General features: G+C 37.8%; 1 protein-coding gene across 1 annotated transcript in view; it reads left to right on the forward strand.

Annotated features, from left to right (window-relative positions):
- Positions 1 to 12,632: 12,632 nt before the first annotated feature.
- Positions 12,633 to 22,111, forward strand: part of Reph (Regulator of eph expression) — a 153,140-nt gene continuing 143,661 nt past the window's right edge. The window contains exon 1 of the mRNA XM_065229731.1: positions 12,633 to 14,075. Within this exon, the coding sequence (XP_065085803.1) occupies positions 14,007 to 14,075 (69 nt within the window). The 5' untranslated portion in view covers positions 12,633 to 14,006. The remainder of the gene's footprint in view (positions 14,076 to 22,111) is intronic.

Raw genomic sequence — 22,111 nt, forward strand, 5'->3', positions numbered from 1 at the left:
TACAAATGAAACCATTGCATATTCACGACGCTCTTTTAATGTTTGTATGTTTATAAGCATGCAGCGTGCTTCATATGATGGAAGAAGAAATGAAGTCCAACCTAATTTACGAAGAGCGTATAATAGAAATTGTTTTTGTACTGATTCTAATCTTTCTTCGTGCGTGATTGAAAATGGAGACCATACAATGCTGCAATATTCCAGTATTGACCTCACATAGGCAATATATAGTGTTTTAATTGTGTAAGGGTCCTGAAAGTTATAGCAAAAGCGCTTGATAAAGCCTAGCATGTTATTTGCCCTGTGAATAATTGTATTGTAATGGTCTATGAAAGTTAGCTTAGAGTCTAAGATAATTCCTAAATCCCTAACTCTTTCCCATTTGTCTACAGTTTGATTTCCTAATGCAATTGAAATGTTTGAAGTTGTTCTTTTTCTACTAAATGATATTAAGTTACATTTTTTTACATTCAATTCTAGTAGACTTTTTTGCACCATATGTAGAATATGTGTATTTCATTCCGGAATATATTGATGTCTTCTTCATTTCTTATTTCCAAAAAGAGCTTCATGTCGTCGGCATAAATAAGCAATTTCAGTTTTTTGAGAATGTAAGATATGTCGTTTACGTATAGAATAAAAAGGAGAGGTCCCAAATGAGAGCCTTGGGGGACGCCTGAAGTGACTTGAATTGGGCTCGATTTCTTTCCGTTGAATTTAATTATTTGTTGGCGGTTAGTTAAATATGATTCAAGCCATTTCAGGAGCCCTGACTTAATTCCAATTTTTTGCAGTTTAAAGTGTAACATTGGTATGTCAATGCGGTCAAATGCCTTGCTAAAGTCTGTATAGAGAGCTTCTACGTGGTTTCCATTATCCATTGCATTCAATGAATAGTCTATAAATTCAAGTAAGTTGGTCGAGGTCGAACGACCCTTGAAAAAGCCGTGTTGCATGTCAGTAATTCTATTTTTGATTTGGAGAAATAATTTTTCGTTGATAATTGACTCGAAAAGCTTAGGAATGCAAGAGATAATGGCTATACCACGATAATTACGTACGTCAGATTTTCGACCAGATTTAAAGATAGGTACTAGAAATGAGCTTTTCCAAATTTTAGGGAAGGTTCCGGATTCCAGGGACATATTAAAAAGCCAAAACAATGGAGCAGTGAGTTCCATTGCTAGACATTTAATAAATACTGGAGGAATTCCGTCAGGTCCAGGACCTTTTGAGGCATCTAAATTTTTTAAAGCCTGCAAAATGTCCTGCACTTGAAGTTGATTGAGGTCAATGTCCCTTGAAAATTCTGGATAAAATGCAAAATAATCGCGGTCACGATCTTCTTCAGAAAATGTCGTATAAATTTCTTGAAAAAATTTTGCGAATAGATTACAGTTTTTTTCCGAACTATCACCGACATTTTCGTCTAGATGCATTATTGAAGGAAAATTGTCAGATTTTAATTTCGTTTTTACGTAATTAAAGAAGTTCTTCGGACAGGACTTTATTTCACGTTCAGTTTTTGCATTATATTCTTCAAATGCAGTACTGATAGCTAAATTCAGTTGATCGCATAAATCCAAATAAATTAATAAATTATTACTACTATTGTGTTTTTTATAAATTTTATGTGCTTTTTGCTTCCGATTTTTCAAGTTTTTTATTTGTCTGTTAAACCAGACTGGATTTTGTGTGTTTCTGTTACGTCTTTTTTTCTTCAAAGGTATTTCTTCCGAAATTGTTTCTGTTAAAATTTTGTAGAACACGTCTATACCAATTCCGACATTTCCTACATTCCTTAAAATTAATTGCCAATTGACACTGTTTAATTAAAATTTTATTTTTTCGTAGTCTGCTAATTTGTATTCAAAGACTTCTTCGTATTCGCAGTCGTTGAGTCTTTGGTTTTCATGCATAAATAAAGAATATTCGATTGCTGTGTGAAACGCTTCATTTTTCCACAGTGGATTTAATGATTCGGTCACACAGAAATCTTCATAAATATTCGTTAGTAAAAAGTCCAAATAGCAATTTTGTTGGTTTTTGATGTGGTTAATTTGGTTCAGTCCTAAATTAGCAGTTTTGTCAAATATGAACTGCAATGTTTCATTATCCCCAACGACTGGGAGTAAGATACATTCATTTTCAGAGTCCAGAATGAAGTCAGCATGGCGTTGATTAAAGTCTCCATAGATGTGAACTTTAACCTCAGGAGGAAGGTCAGATAGAATTTGTTCAGCACTTTGGAAGAAGGCTTCATCAGTGCTTTTATGAGCATGGTCTGGTGGAAAATACACTGAGGCGAACACGTGCGTTTCACCGGCTATGTGTGATTTCACCCAAATATGCTCAAATTCTGTAAATTTTGGTGTAAAGATAATTTCTGAGTTAAAATTGGCCGAAAGAGCTATAAGAACTCCACCACCTGACTTCTTTTGTGTTGCATGAAAATTTCTGTCGTCTCTGAATACATTAAAGGTATTTCCAAAGATTTCTTCACTTTTTACGCTTTCGTCCCAGTTTGTTTCAGTTGCCAGAATGACCGAAAAGGATGAGCATAATAAATGTTGATAAATTTCCTTCATTTTAGCTGGGCTTTTCATGCGATTGAAATTTTGACAATAAATCAAAATTTCAGTCGCATTCTGTCTGTGTGAAGAAATTGTTGGAAATACGTCGGTTGATAAAGTATGGTCATTGTTATTATTAGTTACCTCAGTCTCATGCTGAGCATCGTTATATAGAAATAATGAGTCTTCCTCAATGTGCGTCAGCGGCGTTGAAAATTTACACGATTGTAAAATTTGAGGGCGGCCTCCCTAGTAGATTGTAGCCGTTGCGTGCGTTCACTGGACAGGAATGTACGGTAGGATTGCAGGTCTGCCAAGGCGTCGTTTCGAGTAATTCCAAGTTCTTCATGGACGTCCAGGAAAATTTCGTTCAGGAGATTTCTGTCTTTTGGTAGTCCTTCAGCTGCTAGCATTATAATAGCACTGGTTTTGGTGATTCCGCGAATACATGTTGATGATGGCTGGTCATGCAGGAAGGAGAGGTAGGTCCGAACAATGTCCATAATTTTCGGGTCCCTTAGACGCGCCTTCAGGAAGCGTTGGTCGCCAGTTACGGACTGTTCAGTAAGTCTCACTATTGGCGGACGCATGGGGTCCAGAAGAGGAGGGTGTTCTCGCTCAGTTGGTTTTTCAGTTCGATAAGGGTTAATAGTTTCCCCTTTATCGAAATTAATGAAATTTAGTCCGCTTTCTTCGGGTGGCCGAGAAAATTGTATTCGTGCAGCAGCCAAAAGTTCTTTATCCAAAGGTAATGCAGTGCTGTTATAGAGATGGCTGCTTCGGGTCCTGTTGTTGTTGATGTTGTTGTTATTGCTGTTGTTGTTGTTATTGTTGTTGTTGTAGTTGTTGTTGTTGCTGCTGTTGTTCACTAGACTTCTGTTTTAATTCCAGGTTTCTAAAACGCTTTCTGAGATCAATCCCACACTTTCCGCAATATTGCCCTTTTGACCAATCCAATCAGCACAGAATGAAAAATAAAATTGTTAAAATTATCTTACTGTGAAGTTCAATGCTATCGATTTCTCTGAAGATATTTTTCAAGATAACAACACCTTCTTAAAATTATTTTCTTGGTTTGATAAAATAGCTAAGAATAATTTTACGAAAGATCATTTGAAAAATCTTTCTAAGACCACATTGCAGCATCTGAACATGTCATGAATCCTTTCCTTACAGATTTAATTAATTTCTTAAACAAATCTGTATGAAAATCTTACACTCTTTGGTTGGTGTAGCATATGTCTGATTCTCAAGAAATTGAGGCTCGATTTCATCACTTTTTTTTCAATCGTTATTATCCTTATAAAATGGCCATAAACAATTATTCTATTAACGTTCACGATTTCAATTTCCTCATCAATTAGAGCATATTACTGTAAAATCCACATTTATAAAAAAAACGTTTTTTCTGATTGCAAAATGGAATTTCCTACTTTATTCCGTGTTTCTCCCGGTCCTTTTTTTTATTCCTGAATCTTCCCCGCGTTTCCCACTTTTCCCGAATGGGTGACCACCCTGACTTTACGGTGATAAACGGTTTTAACAATTAGAAAAGCGAATTTTAGTTTGAAGATTTGGAAAACTGAAAAACCCTCAAGTCGCGCTTAAGACCTTTTTACGAAGATAAAATAGGGCCCTCCATTCCAAGCTTTGGTTCTATATCATACAAATATGTTTAAATATCTTATAAGTATTCTTAAGCATTTTTAAGTTTGTTTAAATCTTGCCTTATTACCATCATAGTGCACGGTTGCTAGTGCAGTTGTTATTGTATACTAATCGCCGCGTATAAAATTAATAATAAGGCCAAAACCAAGCGTATGTACGATATCAATTCAATTGCACTTTACGACAAGCTGCAAGAGTATAAAAAGGAGAACCTCTTCATTATGATACTAGTCTAGGATATCGTGGCTACGATGGTCATTTACAGGTGAGCTACGATGTTTGAAGCGAACCATGTACGGCAAGAATAGCAGTTTGCTTGCCTCTGGGGGTTGGAATACGCCGTATTTTATGAAAACCGAAAATTTAACATGTCACAAAATTATGAAAGATTTGGACGTTAATAACTCAGCTGCCCTGGACCAATTTCAATAATTTTAACACCAATCGATCAGAAATATTTCTATTTAAGGCTTAATAATTTTCCAAAATTTCACTAATGAAAATTGCACGAATGTGCAACTGTTGCTATGATAATTTAAATTATCACCGATTGCCTGCGAAAAGCGATTTCCCTAACACAGATTGCAAAGTTGTATTCCATCCGGTCTCACTAATCGGTGTTTATTTAATCACCGCGTGATGAGTGGTGGTGTTCTCCAGTACACAATAAAAGGCTCCTGACAAGCAGCAAGCTATCAAGATTGCCCACAACCGCTGATCGAATTCAGTTCCAATCACCTTGTGTGGTGGTGTCCAGTTGTTGGCGTCAGCAGCAGCAGTGCTTTCGGCGCGTGGCGTTGAACATTGTTCTCCAATACACAACGAACGGCTGCCTGCAAGTCCACATGAGCACACACACCGCTATTGATCGGAATCAGTAGATCTTCGTGAGTCGCTGTGGGCTATCTATATCTTTATTAAATGTTTAAATTTAAGTTGAGTGAGGTGAATATTTTTGATCAAATATGGCTCTAAAGGATGAGCATGTGAGAATAAATATGGCTTTGTACGATATCTCAATATCCTAATCTTAAAGAGTGTTGTCGTTTTGGTAAATCTTGTTAGGTAAAATAAGACTGTAATAATAGCAAAAAATATTTCTTAATTTCCCCACTAGAAGGTCCCTACAAGAGCATTACAGAATTTTTGGTTAACCGAAAATTTGGCCAAATATCCATAATTTTAAAATTCCGTTTCAAGTATGTAGGGGAACTGGGAGTAAAACGAACAATTGGCTTTAGAGCGGGGATCAATATTCTGCAACTTTAAACGATTTAAGAGGTAGAAGAAACCTTGATTGAATAGCCCGTGTGCTAAATTGAAAGGTATTTTGATGAAAGTTCAATTTGAAACGCGTGTCACTTTAATTTTCACTTCCCCAACGTATTTCTGCATTTTGTCATGTGGCTAAAAATATCGTTAATTAAGTATTTAAAAAAAATTTAGTCATATTGCGCAACTTGAAACGAAACATTTTTTCTATGAACAAGTTTTCGTTTCAAGTTGCGCAATGTGACCCCTGTTGTTCGATGTTGTAAACAAGCGCTCACTTACTAGGGTACTGCCATGCACTGTAAAATACTGCTTAACTATCTTGATCATTATTTGAAATTCAAATGTGTGCTCATCCTATGGTATAGCAGTACCACAGACAAACAGACATAACGCATTGGACATTTTCACTGTTAAACATCGTCACTAAATCACTACCGCCATCTGTGGAGTAAACTGTCGTGGGTAGTACGCTCAACAGATGGCGGTAGTTTGTAAAAGTCAAAGGCAAGGTAATCTACTATACACAGCAACAAATAAATTTTAATATTGCATCCAAGAGGATGCACTTCAATCATGTCGAAAATTTCATGTAATTTTTATGGCCACAAAAATAAACAAATGCAGTAGAAGCAGCGTAATGTCAGTTCCTGTCCTTTTTGGCAAGTAATATTACACCACATTTTCGACACGATTGAAGTGCTTCCACTTTGATGTGATATTAAAATTATTTTTTTTACTGTGTACATGCCATAGGCGGCGTTACTACCAACTTAGAAACATTTTTTAACTGACTGTTAAATGCATGTACGATGGAAAACATACTATGTCTGTTTGTCTGTGGAAGTACATTCGATCAAATTGTTCTGAAATCTTCTATTGTTTTTCGATCCCAACGCAAGGTTGCAAAGACTCATTTCAGCTAAAATAATGTTTTTCGGAATAATAAAACCAAAAGATGGTATGATGGCATGTTTTACTTGTAACTTACAAGAAGAGGTTACAAAGTATGCGTTGGAAACATAAAACCTGTAAATGTTGCTTTCTATGAGTCACAATCAGCGATTTGCTGATCGCTGAGTGAGTGAGTAAGTGAGTGAGTGAGTTTGTGAAAAATCGCTGATTGTGACTCTCATGAAGTGAAATAAACAGGTTTAATATGTCAAACACATTCTTTGCAACCTCTTCTTGTATCCTACCAATTCAAAATTTGATCATGGCATCTAATTATTTCATAATTTAGAAAAACATTGTTTTAGCTGAAATGAGTCTTTGCAACCTTGTCCCAATGGAGCAATTCCAAGCCAAATGACGAATCGATCCGACTCGACCTTCTTCGATTTGCATAAATGTTTGTTATGGACAATCAATCAAGTTTGTGCTAAAATTCAGCAATTTTGTATCTTGCATTTTTTTTTTTCAAAATGTTATCAGAGTTATCGGTGTCAATCGATACTCCTGCGATTACACTATTGTTCGAATATGGGAGCACACATTGTTTGTAAGTTTGTTTACCCCCCAAATTACTTTTTGACGTCAGTACCTTTCGATCAGAATATTTCTCAATGTAACTTGATGGACATGCCGTTTGTCTTTAGTATCAGAGCAGAGAAACTCGTGAAAAGTGTACATCCGATGTTTGGCTTTCCACTTATCAAAGTAAAGAAATCGAACTGTTTGTTAGTAAGGTTGCTAATGATTATCCTGAATATCCTGGTAAATACACTTTGGCTTAAGTAACATGATGGGTCTACCAAAAAACGTATGATAACTTTTGTCTCAAATACATGAAAGCTAACGATCCGCTATTGCATGATTAAAATACTGCTTAATAGGTTGGACATTGTTATCACTTTAATCTCAATAATATAATGTGTTTAATTGAAAATAGGAATCACGTTATGATCATCAAAACAAAGCCTCGTTTTTCTCGGTTCGGTGCAAATGTTACTTGCGACGTAATCAAAACTTGATCTTTATTTGACATTTTTCAGTAGAACGCAGCATGAAAACATCACTTCTAATGGAAATGATGTCTGAAAAAAAGTTGTGGAGAAAAATAAAAAACGTACTTTTTTAAGAAGCTAACCAAAACTATTGAAAAAAATTGCATGATCCTAAATTGGCGAACTTTACCACAAATGTGAATGATTAAAAAAAAAAAGCAAATATGCAAAGTTTCATGCAAATTGGAGAAGGTTAAGTCAATTTTATTATTATTATTTGGCCTGGAACTGCTCTATACGCATCTACGTGACAATAAAGAATCTCCTTCCAGCAACGTGATCGCACAATTGGTCAAAAATATGAGCCCCCAAACAGAAAGATGCCGCAATGAGTGGGGAGAAGATGCCACCCTTTATCCACGAAATGTTACCCGCAGGGAGTTGGCATTCCCACTATCCCCGTCCAAATCGCTTCAATTGGGTGCCCTGTTGGACCATCCCTCCCCTTTTGTATATGTATTTAAATGTTTATGTTATGTAAATGTTATACATAATGAATCATCACTAATGCGAGCCCATTGTTATGATTATTATCAATAATACTTACATTCAGATAAAGATGATGCTATCTATTTTACCTTTTATGTGATACTTATCATCACAGAATCTAACTTTGAATCGTAGACCATGTCCATTAACAATACACTGGTTCCGAGAAGGGGCTCATGGTACCACTCATCCTGTATAGTAATCTTCTTCTTCTTCAGGTTCGCTCACCACCCGAGATAAACGCTCGGTACGGTTATTAATATCAAATAGTGTTATATTCAAACGAAAAAAGAGATTAGTTTTTTAAAGTATTAGTTTCATCTGAATACCCAACTAACCAGATCGTATCTCAGTGAGATTGTCTCACTCTGAACCAACATTTAAAGTTATTATGTGATTACATGGTTACTTGGGAACTCACATAAAATGTTGTGCAAGTGCCACAAGTTCAACAACGCCCAACTATGGACAGCTCAATGCTTATCCCACAATCATCTGCTAGGAAGCACCAAAGAATATATAGAGATAAAGCTCAAAAATACAGTTTTCATCAAATAAAAAGGTTTATGTATGGTAAACACGTCCGGACATTAACGCAAATATGAGTATACATCTTCACTAATGAAATTACGGGTAATCATCGAAAGTACTTGCATTTTACTCAGGCACTTTTGAGCAAACTACAATCATCCTCTCATACTCGAAATGTGCCACGAACAACCAGGCACAACGATGCTCTGATTAACTTGCGTGCTCGAAATCATGCAGGTGAGCAAATACAACGAAAAAATAAACGAATTTCAAACTTTACCTCTCAGATTCCATAAAACTTCGCATAATTCCTTGCTAGTGGCAATGACCCAAGTTTGTGCTGTAATTCGGTCATTTTGTCTCTCGCCTAACTTTCCAAAATTAAATACTCGATAGTTTACAATAAATCATACCATGAAAATGGCTCATCTAATCGAAATGACGTCTGAGACAAAGTTGTAGGAAACTGGATTGCCTTTTCTCTACTTATGTTTGTTTGAAAGCTTATCAAGAATTAAAATTTCTTTAATATCAAGTTTTAGTCAAACGTTTGAACTTGTTTAAAGTAAGTAAGAAGTTGTTTAAGTAATTTGTGCAAAAGCAACGATTTTCTGAACCAAAAATGTTTTTCTCTACGGTTTACTGGTTTGCGTGAAATGAAATATTAGTTTACCCGCACCATTGTTTACATCACAAGTAAAATTCAGAATTTTTGGCTGTGTAGTATTGCACCACGAAACGGTGATCTACCCGCATTATGGGCTACCATTTACGGTAGAATCAGTGTTCACTCTGCTGTCGACAGAAGCAGACCACTCTCAATGTGTGTCACGCGATCTTCACTACAGCAACCATTCCCAAGTAACATTGCAAGTTTTATCGATGTTTTAAAGCATGCTACAAGTCTAAATCATGGTTTACAGAACCCTCAAAAAAACCAAATTGTTACTTGGATTGTGTGGTCCTCTTCAATGTTCTTCATCAGTAGGTCGATGTCGACTTTGGAAAGCAACCGTTTCGTGATGAATGTGTGAGTGCTGACCACGTTTTGCGTCCATTGCTGCAATGGAAGCGGTCTGACCCCCGTTGGCGAATCTGCCATACAAGCAAACCACTAGAAGTGGCTTCCGTTCTAGTGGAGGAGGCTTATTGGATAGCGGAGATAAAATGTTTATTGTGTTGTACCTTTTGACTATAGTTTTAAGATGTATTGTACCTATAGTGAACAATAATCCTCGGCTCTGTAAAGTTAATTCAGTTGAGGCTTATCAAATAAATTAATGAAAAAAAAAAATTACGGGAGAATATAAGAGCCGATGAAATTGTGTTTCCAAAATCGGGTAGCCACGGAATATAATTAAAAATTTAATAACAATCTAATCACACCATGACCCCTAACTGTGCTCACACCATGAGCACAGTTTTTGGTTGATGAACCAAGCGTCTCCATGACTTTTCAAGTCAATTACTCAACAACACGAAGCGCGCGGGTATTACACGTGATTCTACATATAAAATGTATCTACACTAAGCTGTTTGGGACATAATGCCACAAGCAGTAAAGGATATTAAGACGAACAGCATTCTCAAAGAGGCCATGACATAAACTTCTGACACCTTTCTAAAATAAGTGTTGTTGTTGTAAAGGTTTGATACACACTACGAAAATGTCATGTAAATTTAGGTTCCCTGAGACCGACACATGTAAGCGGCCCTTTTGCCATAAGAATCAGTTCAAAGAAACAAGAAAATCAATCCAATGAAACGTTCTCTTAGTCGATTTGCTTATGTTTCGGTTTGAGAACACTTAATTTTACATGAAATGTTTGTTTACGTTCCATGATTTACGTCCACTATGGATTACGTCTCGTGTAAAATTAGTTATTTCTAAGTGTGTAGTCCTGGTCAAATTCTATCAAAAATAAAACTTTTTGAATAATTTGATTTAGATTCAACTTAACTGTGTGCAAAATAAGCTTACAAGGTAAAACAAACCCAAGCACCCTTACAGCACTGTGATTCGCATTTCTATCAATGAAGACAAGATACCCACATCTAAGAACATCCAAAAAGGCAACCGCGAAAGAAGAGTTGTAAAGGCGTGTGTGTTACGGTAGTGTTTGTACTACACATACGCTACACAAGTCGTTAACGTCGTCGACGTCGGACCGACCGTCGTCGCGTTTCATTCACAGCACTCACCCACCCACCATCGACCACCGCTCGCTCCGCTCTGCTGGAGAGGAGTAGACCAAGCAGGGAATATCTAGTAAGAACTCCTCGCAAAATCTTGCCCTCTCAAATTGCAATCTAAACCTACTCAGTTGCGGCGAGCTTTCCTCTACTACCAGACGCGCACATATCGAGAGAGGTGTGTTCCCTGTCGGCAGCAGCAGCAGCGTGTTTTATGCTCAGATCTGTTTACGTATGGTGTGATTGAGTGTGAGTGCATTGAGACAAAATAACAACAATGAGCAGCACTGCAGGACAGTAGACAGTTCGGCGAATCGACCAGGAGGTCTGACTTTGAGAGCTACTCCAAGAGTGGTTCGCTGTATGCGTTGGTGCGAATAGGTCGGAATGAAACAGGCAACGATGATAGGGTGGGTGGTAATCTCCTAATGGGTAGCAACCAATACTATAGTCGTCGGTGACAGTAGTAGTAGAGCTGGAACATTTTTACCAGTGATGAGAATGAACGGGTAGAGTTTTCCCAGCAGCACGTGTGTTGAGTGCTTCGTGGACGAACCAGAACATTTGCTTCGATTGTTGTACACTCGCTCTAGCGGGTGCTGTGTTCTTGGTCATGAAATGGTGTTGGTGTTTGAAAATATATACATATACATATTGTGGAGTTTCGGTTGCAGCTCGACAGTGTTACCATTTTATATTCAACATATTTCTTAAGCTATTTGTTAACCCTTTGTCTGTACCACTAAAAAAAATAAAGCTTAAGTTCAATGGGAAAATCCTTCAAAACGGGTTTAAATTATATTCGAAATATGTCTCAACTAATAGCCAGGTATATCAAGAAGACTTTACCATGCTAAAATGTCGGAGAAATCGTTTTGATGAATAATCTGGATTGCGAAAATAGCCTGGGGTCATATTGACCTTAAGTTACATACAAAGGGTTAATGATGGTCTGTATGGTCTGGTCTAATAAGTTGAATATTTTAAAAGATATTCTTCCTAGTTCTAGCATGAGCAAAGTTTTGAGTCATATTCTGGCACATTGAGCTTATAAGTATTATCATTATTTCACCTTATTTTACTTTATGACCTATCCCAAGCAACATTACAAGTTTTATCGAGATTTCGAAGTATTCTACAAATCTAAATCAAACCCTAAATTAAACCCTCATAAAACCAGAAATGTTACTTGGACGGCGCCTTTACTCACTGATATTAATTCCCTGAAGTAGCTTCTAGTAGCTCATCACTACGTGACAGCACATACGTTTTGTATTTATCTCAATCATGCACATTATAGTTGGTGCTGAATTATGTTAAACACCCTTGTTCGAAATTTCCAATTACTTACCGATAATTTCTACCTACTGAGCTTGCGGAAGAATGTTAATAAAATTCAAACGAAATGTATAGAAATGTGTTGTTTTGCTTAACTAATTTTTTTTTTAAATTGTGCACCAACTTCAAAAACGAGTTATCTAGCAATAACTACATTCAAATCGGTTGCAAAAGGCAAGACATATTTTGGGATTTGCAAACGACTAGTGCACATGTAGATTGAGGTTAGAGTAGTGGGAAGAAATATTAATTTGTATGTTTGGCCTCCACTGAAACCGAGCCATCTGTTGCAGTATAAAACTTTGAATCATGTCCTATTGCAACTGATTAAAGTCGATTAAAATTTTCGGCAGCCCTGCTCGCTCCTGGTAGGCATTCTACGGAGCAGATAACGCAACTGTAGTACTCTGGCTATTCTCCTATACCCTCAATTTACGAGCGCAGCGTAGATGACTCTTTTTATGTTTTCCCAAATTAAAACATCACTCACTCGCTGGCCGTACGCTCAGATTTGCACCGATTGCCGGAGAGTGAGGACCAACTCGCACCGCACCGCACCGATTGTTGTTTAGTCTGTGGAGCATAACATATCGCGCTGAGCTGTTGTGGTTTGTTGATGTGCTAGCTAGGGGCTGACGGCCTGATACCACCAATCTGTGTGTACAAGGATTCGCCATAAGAGTACGAGTTCCTATTGAGAAGTGTAGTTGTACAACGTGGCGTGCACTTTCTACCGATAGACGAGAGACTGCGGCTGAGATCCCGTGCTCGTTTGACATCGAAACGCATCGTCGCCGAGAGTGCATAAAGCGATGGACACATCATAATACATACAGAAGAGAACACGTGCCAAACTGGTGGTGGTGCGCTTTTCCCGATGCTGTTCCTCTATTAGTGCTGTGCTGCGTTGATGTTGGAGGTATTTTGACGTGCTGTGACTCTGCTCTCCGTGATGGCTACAACATACTGATGCTGCGTGCATCTCGAGTGCAAGAGGCCAGTCGTCGGAGGAGTGTCAAGTGCTTTGTAAGGCAGGACTTGCGCTAGCTGGACAGCCAGTGGCGAGAAAGTGTTTTGCGGACGCACTTTCCGTTTTGTCTCTAGTTAATTCGGTATTTCTTGAATTTTCGAACCGGAACCGGACACTGTTTTCTGTTTTCCAATCCTTGGTTGTGCTGTTTTCGAAGGAACTGGCAGTTTGCGCGCGTCCGGAATGTGTGAAAATTGGTGAAAATATCCGATAGACGGCCGTCTGGAAGCAGTGTTTTGACGGGAGTTGCCATCGCGAGGAGAAGTAGAAAATTCGCTCATTTGTTGATTCCGCGGTCGAGGAAGCAAAATTAGCACCAATAATTTCGGGGGAACTGGTTTTGACAATCGTTCGGTAAAGTGCAAGGGTGAATCGCAACAACCGGGAAGTGTCGTTTCGGAACCGGATTGTGAAGAGGATAGGCAATTTTTCTGATGCCTGACCTAGCGCCACGAAGAGAAAAATACTTGAAACGGAAAAATCGATAAAATTTTATTGCACCTAAAACAGACAGCATACACACAGCCTCAGTCATTTTCGCCTTTGTTGTTGTTTTTCTTGTTTATGTCTATGGGCCAAATAAACTTTTGAAAAATCCGATAAAGTGCATGAATCTGATCAACTAAACAAATACCGGTTCGAGCTGGTTCATAATCGGTTTACTCTATTCTTCCTTTGTTCGGTGATATTTTGAGTCAGCTTTTTATCTTTTTTTTTATTATTATGGCAGACCGCCAGTGATAACAAAGATAGCGCGGATAAAATAAGAAAGCAAGAAGAAGAAAAGGAAGTTGCTACTTGTCAGAATAAGCGGAACGAGGGAACACAATAAGAAGAAGACGCATCGAGTGCCGGCCAAACTAAACAAGACAAAATAGAACAAAAGTCTACCTATAAGGAGTAACTATGCTCAAGTATTTAACGCACAAACTTCGCACACAATCAATCAACGATGAACACCCAGTCAATGAGAAGGTAAGTGGTCGGTCTTTCCAAAAGGGTCAACTGCAACCGATCGCGCACTAGGTCAGTGTTTCGCATTAATCCTGCCCGTCACCCGTTTCGGGGTGAGTGCTACTTTTGTGCAACCTGGAAAAATCATCCATGTTGACGCCATTTTTGATTTTCCTTCCTACTCCCCCTGCCATCGCCGACGTCGTCTGACTGTCTGTCAACTCTGGGCCAGCGCTACTATTTGCACCACCATTGACTGTGTGTATGTAGGAAACAAAAAAAAAACAGACACAGACAGCAGTTTATCTGACAGCTAGTGAGTGCCTGATCATAGAAATCACGACGACCGATTGGCAGATTCAGACCAGAAAATGTATCGGTTAAGTAATGGAAAAGCGCACTTTTCCAAACTATGTTATGCTGTGAAATCGTTGCTCGGTGGGGTTTTCTATGACACATACGCGACTGTGGGTGTAAATGGCGGTGCAAATGTGTGCGTTCCGCAAGCTGTGAGTTGGCACAGATACATGGACACCGACGTGCGGTTGCCGTGATACGACACACGAGTATCAGTAGTGTGATCGAAGAAATGACAGCCAATAAACATACTCTTCAGCAGAGGTAGATGAATGTCAAGAAGGGGTTTGATTTATTCCTTCAATTATCAGTTGATTGATGGAGGTGAAATTTGGTGATAAACAGTAGCAAACATGCAGTTTTTTTAATGTTTTTTTTTTTATAAGTTGCGTCAATATTGGCTTTTTTTTTATTATTCAAGGTTTAACAGTGATAATTAATAATCAATCAGATCACCGAACAAATAAACATTAAAATTAATAGCATAAAGATCCAAGGTGACCTTAACAGTCACAAAAATGAACGTCGTTATCTATGCGTCACCAGAAGCACATTTGAAACATTTTCAATAACCGTTATATTTGTTTGACACAAAATGATTCAGTTATTGCATTCCACAAAAAGATTAGCATCTCCCTGTAAAATATTAAAGCGATATCATTTTAAAGACCATTCAAATCCATTCAAGCAAATAGATCTTTTCCAGCAAAGATTGTGAAATAAAAATGCCCTTTCGAATTTTCTGTCAGGTGCAACATGGACACGATGAAGCTGTAGATTGTTGATCTGCAAGGAAATGCATGGTCTTTAATGTTATTTATGTCATAGATTTCCCCATCCTACTTATTTCTTTTGTTTCTCCCTGAAAATCCCTTCCTATCCAGAAGTTAGGCTAATTTACCGTACATCTAACACAACAGCAGTATTCAGTTTTATGAAACATTAGATGCGAAAAGCGTGTTCATTTACGGTAAGTTTGCCTATACCATTTGTGGCCCGCTTACTTTATTGAAAAAGTGGACTTATCTGGACGGAAAATATCTTTTAAAACTCATGCTTAACTGATTCATCGAATATATTACTCAAATAAAGGTTGATCACGAAAACATCCGGACACGAAAGTTTGGTTGGAGTTTAAAAATGCTCAATGTAACACCTATACATTAGTAGGTATTATGCTTACTGTAAGACCATTGTTTCAGTCTACCTTCTTACCATAGCCCATTGCTAGAATTTTTCTTCGTACGCGGCCCATCATCTTTTGCACGAGCCCTGTTCCCACTTGCTTGGCTGTCAAACTCTATTTCCGCTTGAAATCCTTCAGGTCAAGTGTAGTTCTACTCTTTTTCATCATTATGTGATTCACAATTGAACAGTATTTCTTAATTGGCCTTAATGTTGGAGTATTGGCCGGATTTATCTCCTTGGGAACCACTTTGACGCCATTTCCGCTGTACAACTGTTTGTTGGAATTTGAGTACTGACAGCTTGTCAAGTCCGGCCAGAATAGGCACCTCATGTTGCTCCAGAAAAGACAGTAGTCTCTTCCGTAGGCACTCCTCCTGGTAAAATTTGCTGGTTCATGGTTCCAGAAGTAATGACAGTTTAATTTTTCAGCCCAAAATTGCAGATTGTTTGCCGGACAAGGATCTTTTTGGGGAATGTCGACTTCTTTTTGATTTTACATTCTTCCAGGACACTCTTCCGATCAACCGAAATATAAAATTCCTGCTCAGGAATTTGATCGAAAACTGCCAGGCAGTACGTTTCGTCGACTTTCGTTTCGAGCGTGCAGGATCGAATTGTGACGTGTTTGCTCCGGTGAAGCCATGATGTATGACAAATGAACTCATCCTTACAACAAACAAAATGGTTGGTTCGTTAAACTCGAAAAGCTCTTCGACAGCCGTCAATGCACAATAGCACGCTGTCAAATAAACAAAGAGTTATTTGGGAAGCAAAATTTGAATGTTATCTCAATGGACCATTGTGGTAAATTACACAGAGCTTCGGCATGCTGTGACTGCTGTCGACAACTAACATTAAACCACAATATCCACTGGCTTACTTCGCTATTTTTTTTTCCTTTGGTTTGTTTTCCGTCGATCTTGTTTTCCGGTTGAAAACCAATGCTACCGACGACGCCAGGGAGGCAGCTCCCACACACGAACTCTACCTATCGACTCATCAACTCCGGGGACCAGCGGATTTACTTCCCCCCGAAGGAAGGCGTGATCAGAGATGTTATGCCTCAGAACATCCCGGCGGCGCCGACTGGGATTGAACCCAGGCCTGCTGGGGTGAGAAGTAATCACGCTGACCACTACACCACCGGTGCCACTGACTACTTCGCTGAATGTATTTCATAGTGTTTAATCATCCATTTGTTTCCATTTATACGGCTGAGCTCCCCGTAAAATCGGGTTTTTCTTTAAAAGCTCTACCAAATGCTGCTGTTTATGAGTTTCCGAAAATACAGCCGTCCGACGTCTAACATTCAGCAAAAAAAAAAAAAAAAAACAGAGGAACAGGCTGCGAGCAATAGTAATGGCCGTTTTCAAAACAAGAACTGGTCAATCTGAAGCCTTTTAATATATCCAAAGTAATCCATTAAAATCCTCGATCCGCTGAAGATAGTTCTTGATCAACCTGCCATCTTGGGAGAATATCAGCGTTTGAAAAGGTTAAGAACTTCAGAATGAAGTTTATCAACCTGAAGTCTTGAAAAAGGAAGCAGAGGACTCAGACTATACTAGCGAGAATCTTCAGAATTGTACTTGATCAATTAGGAATCTTTCAATTAAATCTAGAGAACTTTATAGAAATCTTCGAATAGCTGGAGATCCTTTAAATTCTTCCATGTATAGAAATATTATCTACGAAATATGAAATTTTAAGCTGTTTAGGATATTCAGAATAATATTTAACCAATCTTATCATTTACCATTTACTTTGAAAAATATCTAGAGGAACTTTACCGAAGCTCTCTGAGCCTGAAGTTTCTTGAATATGTGAGAAGTTCTGTGAAATCCTGCTTTGGACACTCATTTGAGCTAACAGTCATCGTCAAGACAAACCATATCAATTATCAATGACAATGCTGTCAGTGACGAACATGTGTAGAGTTTTTAATTAGCTAAATTTGTAACGATATTAAATTACATTGAGCCGTTAAAGTGAACAAGCATCTACGTTCTTAACTACTTGGATATCAATAATGTGACACATAATGCACGAAATTACACTTTTTGTTTTGAATCTTTATTATTGACGCAAAAATTATTGAGATTTTGAAGATGGTTTTTTTCGAGGATCAAGTTAGTGACTTTGTGAAAAACAATTTTGTCAATATCGCTTGAAAGTCTGTCAATGACTATGACAAATTTCAGCACTGCCTATAACTTATCCACTGTCCCTAGTTTCTACGAAGCTTATCATTTTTTCCTTGCTTTGTCAATGTGACCAAGATCTCAAAATATCCAATGACAATTTCCAATGTTTCTGGAAGACCCTTTACCTTTTTGCGGATTCTCCTGAATATATGTGTGACATAAAGTTCCAAAACTTCCAGGAAGTTCCAAAAATAGTTCTTAGAAGTTTGCTGAATTCTAACAATATTTCCTCTGAACTCCTACGAAGTTCACTTTGGTTTAAAAGAGTTAAAATTGGCATAATTCGCTCAACTTCTGTAATATAAATTAGCTTCACTTCTATCAACCTTCCCGAACCTAAAATTCTCTGTATTACAGATTTGCATGAACAAGTAAAAAGTGTGTGCAAAAGTATGCATAATTTACAATGTTTCGCGACATGAACAGATACTGAAATGTGGTCGACGGAAGGGTTTTCATATAATTCTAAAAAATCATCTCGTGCAGGTTTTATGCAAAAATATGAGTTTTGGAAAAACTTGCTTCAACGCTGGAGTCCATTGCAAGAATTGCCATTACATTTGTTGTATGAAACATATGCAGACGATTTAATAAATCCAACCTTACATTGGATGTAGGAGAACTTTGTTTTGCGTGCAAGCGTGATCTGATCCATATATACCTTGTCGGATACTCTACAGTGAGAAACATCAAGCTTTGTGTCATGCATACTTAATTTTGAACAATTTGTTTTTCTTCATTGACACATTTTACTCGGAATTCCATGTAAGTTATCGGAAAAACGTTACCACGATATTAGTTTTGATCTTCCATATCCTAAAAACACTCCAATTTGTTCAACGTTTCCCATTTTCATGATTCGACATGGTAACTGGCCGTTTGCAGGCAAGTCAACTAAATGAATCATTTTATTCTTTTGACTGTCTTACATGCAACCTACCAGTTACCGCAAACGATCAATTACATTGTACATTACTTCAATGATATAATGTAATTTTACCGGTATTATAACATCGTAATCATCGCAACGCTGCGCTGCCAATGTAAATCATCATCATCATCATCATCATCACTTTCTTATTTATTAGACTGACATTACGATAATCTCCGCTCCGCTTCGATGGGATGACACGTACCTAAGAAATTGCATTCACCCCGTTCGATGGCTGTTGTCGTTGCACCGAACGCTGCATAGTTTTACCCACCTACCCTACATACCTACCCACCTACCGGGAAAAGGAGGACGTGCACCTGAACACGAGATTCAGCACGCGATACATATATAGACACCCGCCGAAACTGACAGCATATCTCAGCTCTGCTCCGTCCGTTCCATACCGGGATGTAGTGGTTCCGTCGGATTGAGTCACAACCATTCAATCTGTGTGTGTGGGTACATAACACAGTTTATGGTTTGTTGTTGTTTTTGCTTTACTTTTGACGTATGAACTCCGCACAGTTTCCGTCCGAGTTCCATACGAAATGCTGTGGCTGTCAGATTGATGTTGTCGTTTTTGTTTGCACCTATTTTACTGGTTTTGCCTCAATGTTTGCCGTGGTAGGTACTTGCATACACAAATATTTATTGACAAGATGGATTGCTTTGAAGGGATGGAGTATTTTTTTTTTCTTCTTTCTAGCCAGCGCTGGTGTGGTGCTCTTTGTGGTTCGATGGCATAGAAAGGTTCTGATAATCTTTACTGGCGGCTGATATATTTGAATATGCCTTAATGGACGTGCTAGAGAGTGATTCTTTTGTGTGGCTGGGATGTGTCATAGATGTGGATAGGGTGGTCTGAGGTGTACCGGGGAATCGGGAAAACCGGGAAATAGTCGGGAATTCGAAGTCACCTGGAGAAACCCATGAATTTCGATGATAAATCGGGAAAAAGTATACTTCGTCCTCTCTTTGAAAAAATAAAAATTGTTGGTCCTTGACAAAATTTTAACAATCTTCGACTGGACTCAGGGCTTGCAAATGTCAAATTCTATGAAAGATCTCACGCGATATTTACAGATATACTTCTAGCACTGTCATCGGATGAGAAAACGATGATAGAAATTTTCTTCAAAATATCATCGATTGTTTTGTCATGACAGAACGTGGCAGGGTTGTGAACATCTCAATAACTAGCTCATTTATTCAAATTATTTTTACTTGTAACGTGGAAATCTTTAAAATGCATTCACCCCACCGATTATATACTGCTGCTAGCATAAATTCATCAAAATCAGTTAGAAAATTTGATGCCAAAACCGTATGAAAATTATTCTCATCACGGTAATCGCAAAATACCCAATAATGACTACAAAGTAAGCATTTTCGAGGGAGACTGGGACTACCCATTCAATGAGTAAATATATTGCCTATTTATGAGTATTTGCTACTCAAAAATGAATACTCACTACTTGTAAATTTTACTCATTTAATGGGTAGTCCCAGTTTCCCTCGAAAATGCTTACTTTGTAGTCATTATTGTGTATTTTGCGCTTACCGTGATGAGTGCTTAATCATTGGAAAATGACAAGAAAGCTTATGATAGGTAGTTTCGTCTCTTGATCAGGGCGCCACAATATAAGCTTCAATCGACTAAATCGATGCGACGAAGAGACTGCTGGCTTTCTTTTTCTGTTAAAGTCGCACAGCTTTGCAGCATTCTAGAACCTCAGTCGGCTTGCTCAAACAAATGTTCAATAGCTTTTCTCTCTTTCTCCCGTCGCTCCAGTGGTCTTTCTTTAAAGCTTCGGTGAAACGGACGAGCGAAAGAGCGCTCGACTTGGATAGCTTCGTCTTTCATGAAACACATCAACAGATTTTTTATGTTTGTTTTTTATTTGTTATGTTCATATCTCTGTCATGTTACGTCCAATTTTCGTTCTCTTTAGATCATTTGAAAGGTATTGAATGGAACTTTCCTCGTAGACAAATTGTTCAATATAATTTTCAAACCCAAAGTTACAATATTTTTAAAAATTTACTCTGAAGAATCGTGACTGATATTTTCAGAAATGGGTTGGCCAAATTTTGAAATGAAAGTAGTAGTAGAACACTTATGCTATACCATTCATACCATTCAAATAACCTTTGGAGATCGAAAATTGAACGTAAAATGAGAGATCATTGAACAAAACTTATTTGCATGGTTTTTTGGGGGTGTCCTTAAACTTATGATCGGTAGTGTATTTAAAGCATTTCTCACGTGAAAACGCTTGAAGATTACACGTAATATGTTTAATTTATCTTTCATCCACAAAATTAACGAAAACGGGACAAAACGCATTTCAAATTAAAACTGAAAGAGCGATGATAGACTGTTCGAGGTTTCGTTTGAAAGCGATGAATAAAGTAACGACGAGAAGATCCACAGCCACCCTTTCCTTCTAAGCGTGCTTCTTTTTCATTTCCGTTTCTTGCTGATAGTCTAGCTAGGCGTTTTAGAAATGAAGCGCTGATCACGTTGTATGAGAGAAACAAAACTCGAGTTCATTTTAGAGCTTCGAAAATGTAGAGCCCTGCTCGTGATAGTGAGAGTACTTGTTTTCTCATTGTCACATGACGGCCGTGATATTTTCTAGCTCTGGGCAGGACTATATTTTCAGGCTAATGTCACTTAGAACTAACATTTTGGAAAGAACTCTACGAGAGTTTTGACTAGAACTTCAAGTCGATGTAGGGTGCAGAGTAAAACAAATCAAGCAGCTCTGGGCAGGACTATATTTTCAGGATAAAATCACTTAGAATAACCACTAACATTAATTTTAGAAATTTTTAGGAGATTTTAGAATGAATGTTATAACACCAAAGTATTTCATAAAAAAATTAAAAGGGAGTTTTGGAAAGAACTCTGCAAGAGTTTTGACTAGAACTTCAAGTCGATGCAGGGTGCAGAGTAAAACAAAAATGACGCAACTCTGAGGAATGTACAATTTTTATTGTGAAGAGGATTCCAGGCTCTGTGAATAGTTCCAAAGAAATCCAACTTTTAGTGTTAAGACTTTTAAAGGAATTATGAAGGATCGAAACGAGTTTTCTGAGAACTTTAAAGAGTAACCTAAATGAATTTTCAAGACAATTTAGAGGAGAACTCTTAGATTATTCTGAGCAAAATTTCAATTCTGAGGTGAATTTCATGAGAATTTTAAGAAGAATTCAAGCCAAGTAAACAAAATTGGAAAGAAGCTTCAGTGCATTCTTAAAAAACCTTTAAAAATCTAAGAGAATCAATTGATGAATTTCACGTCTTTTTTAGAGTATTTCGCAGAGACTGTGGAATGTTCCGTACTGTTGTAAAGAAATGTTCAGGGGAT

Source organism: Ochlerotatus camptorhynchus, unplaced genomic scaffold, assembly GCF_037179485.1.
Source record: "Ochlerotatus camptorhynchus isolate MF236.1 unplaced genomic scaffold, CSIRO-AGI_Acam_v1.1 ptg000320l, whole genome shotgun sequence".
Lineage (NCBI taxonomy): Eukaryota > Metazoa > Arthropoda > Insecta > Diptera > Culicidae > Ochlerotatus > Ochlerotatus camptorhynchus.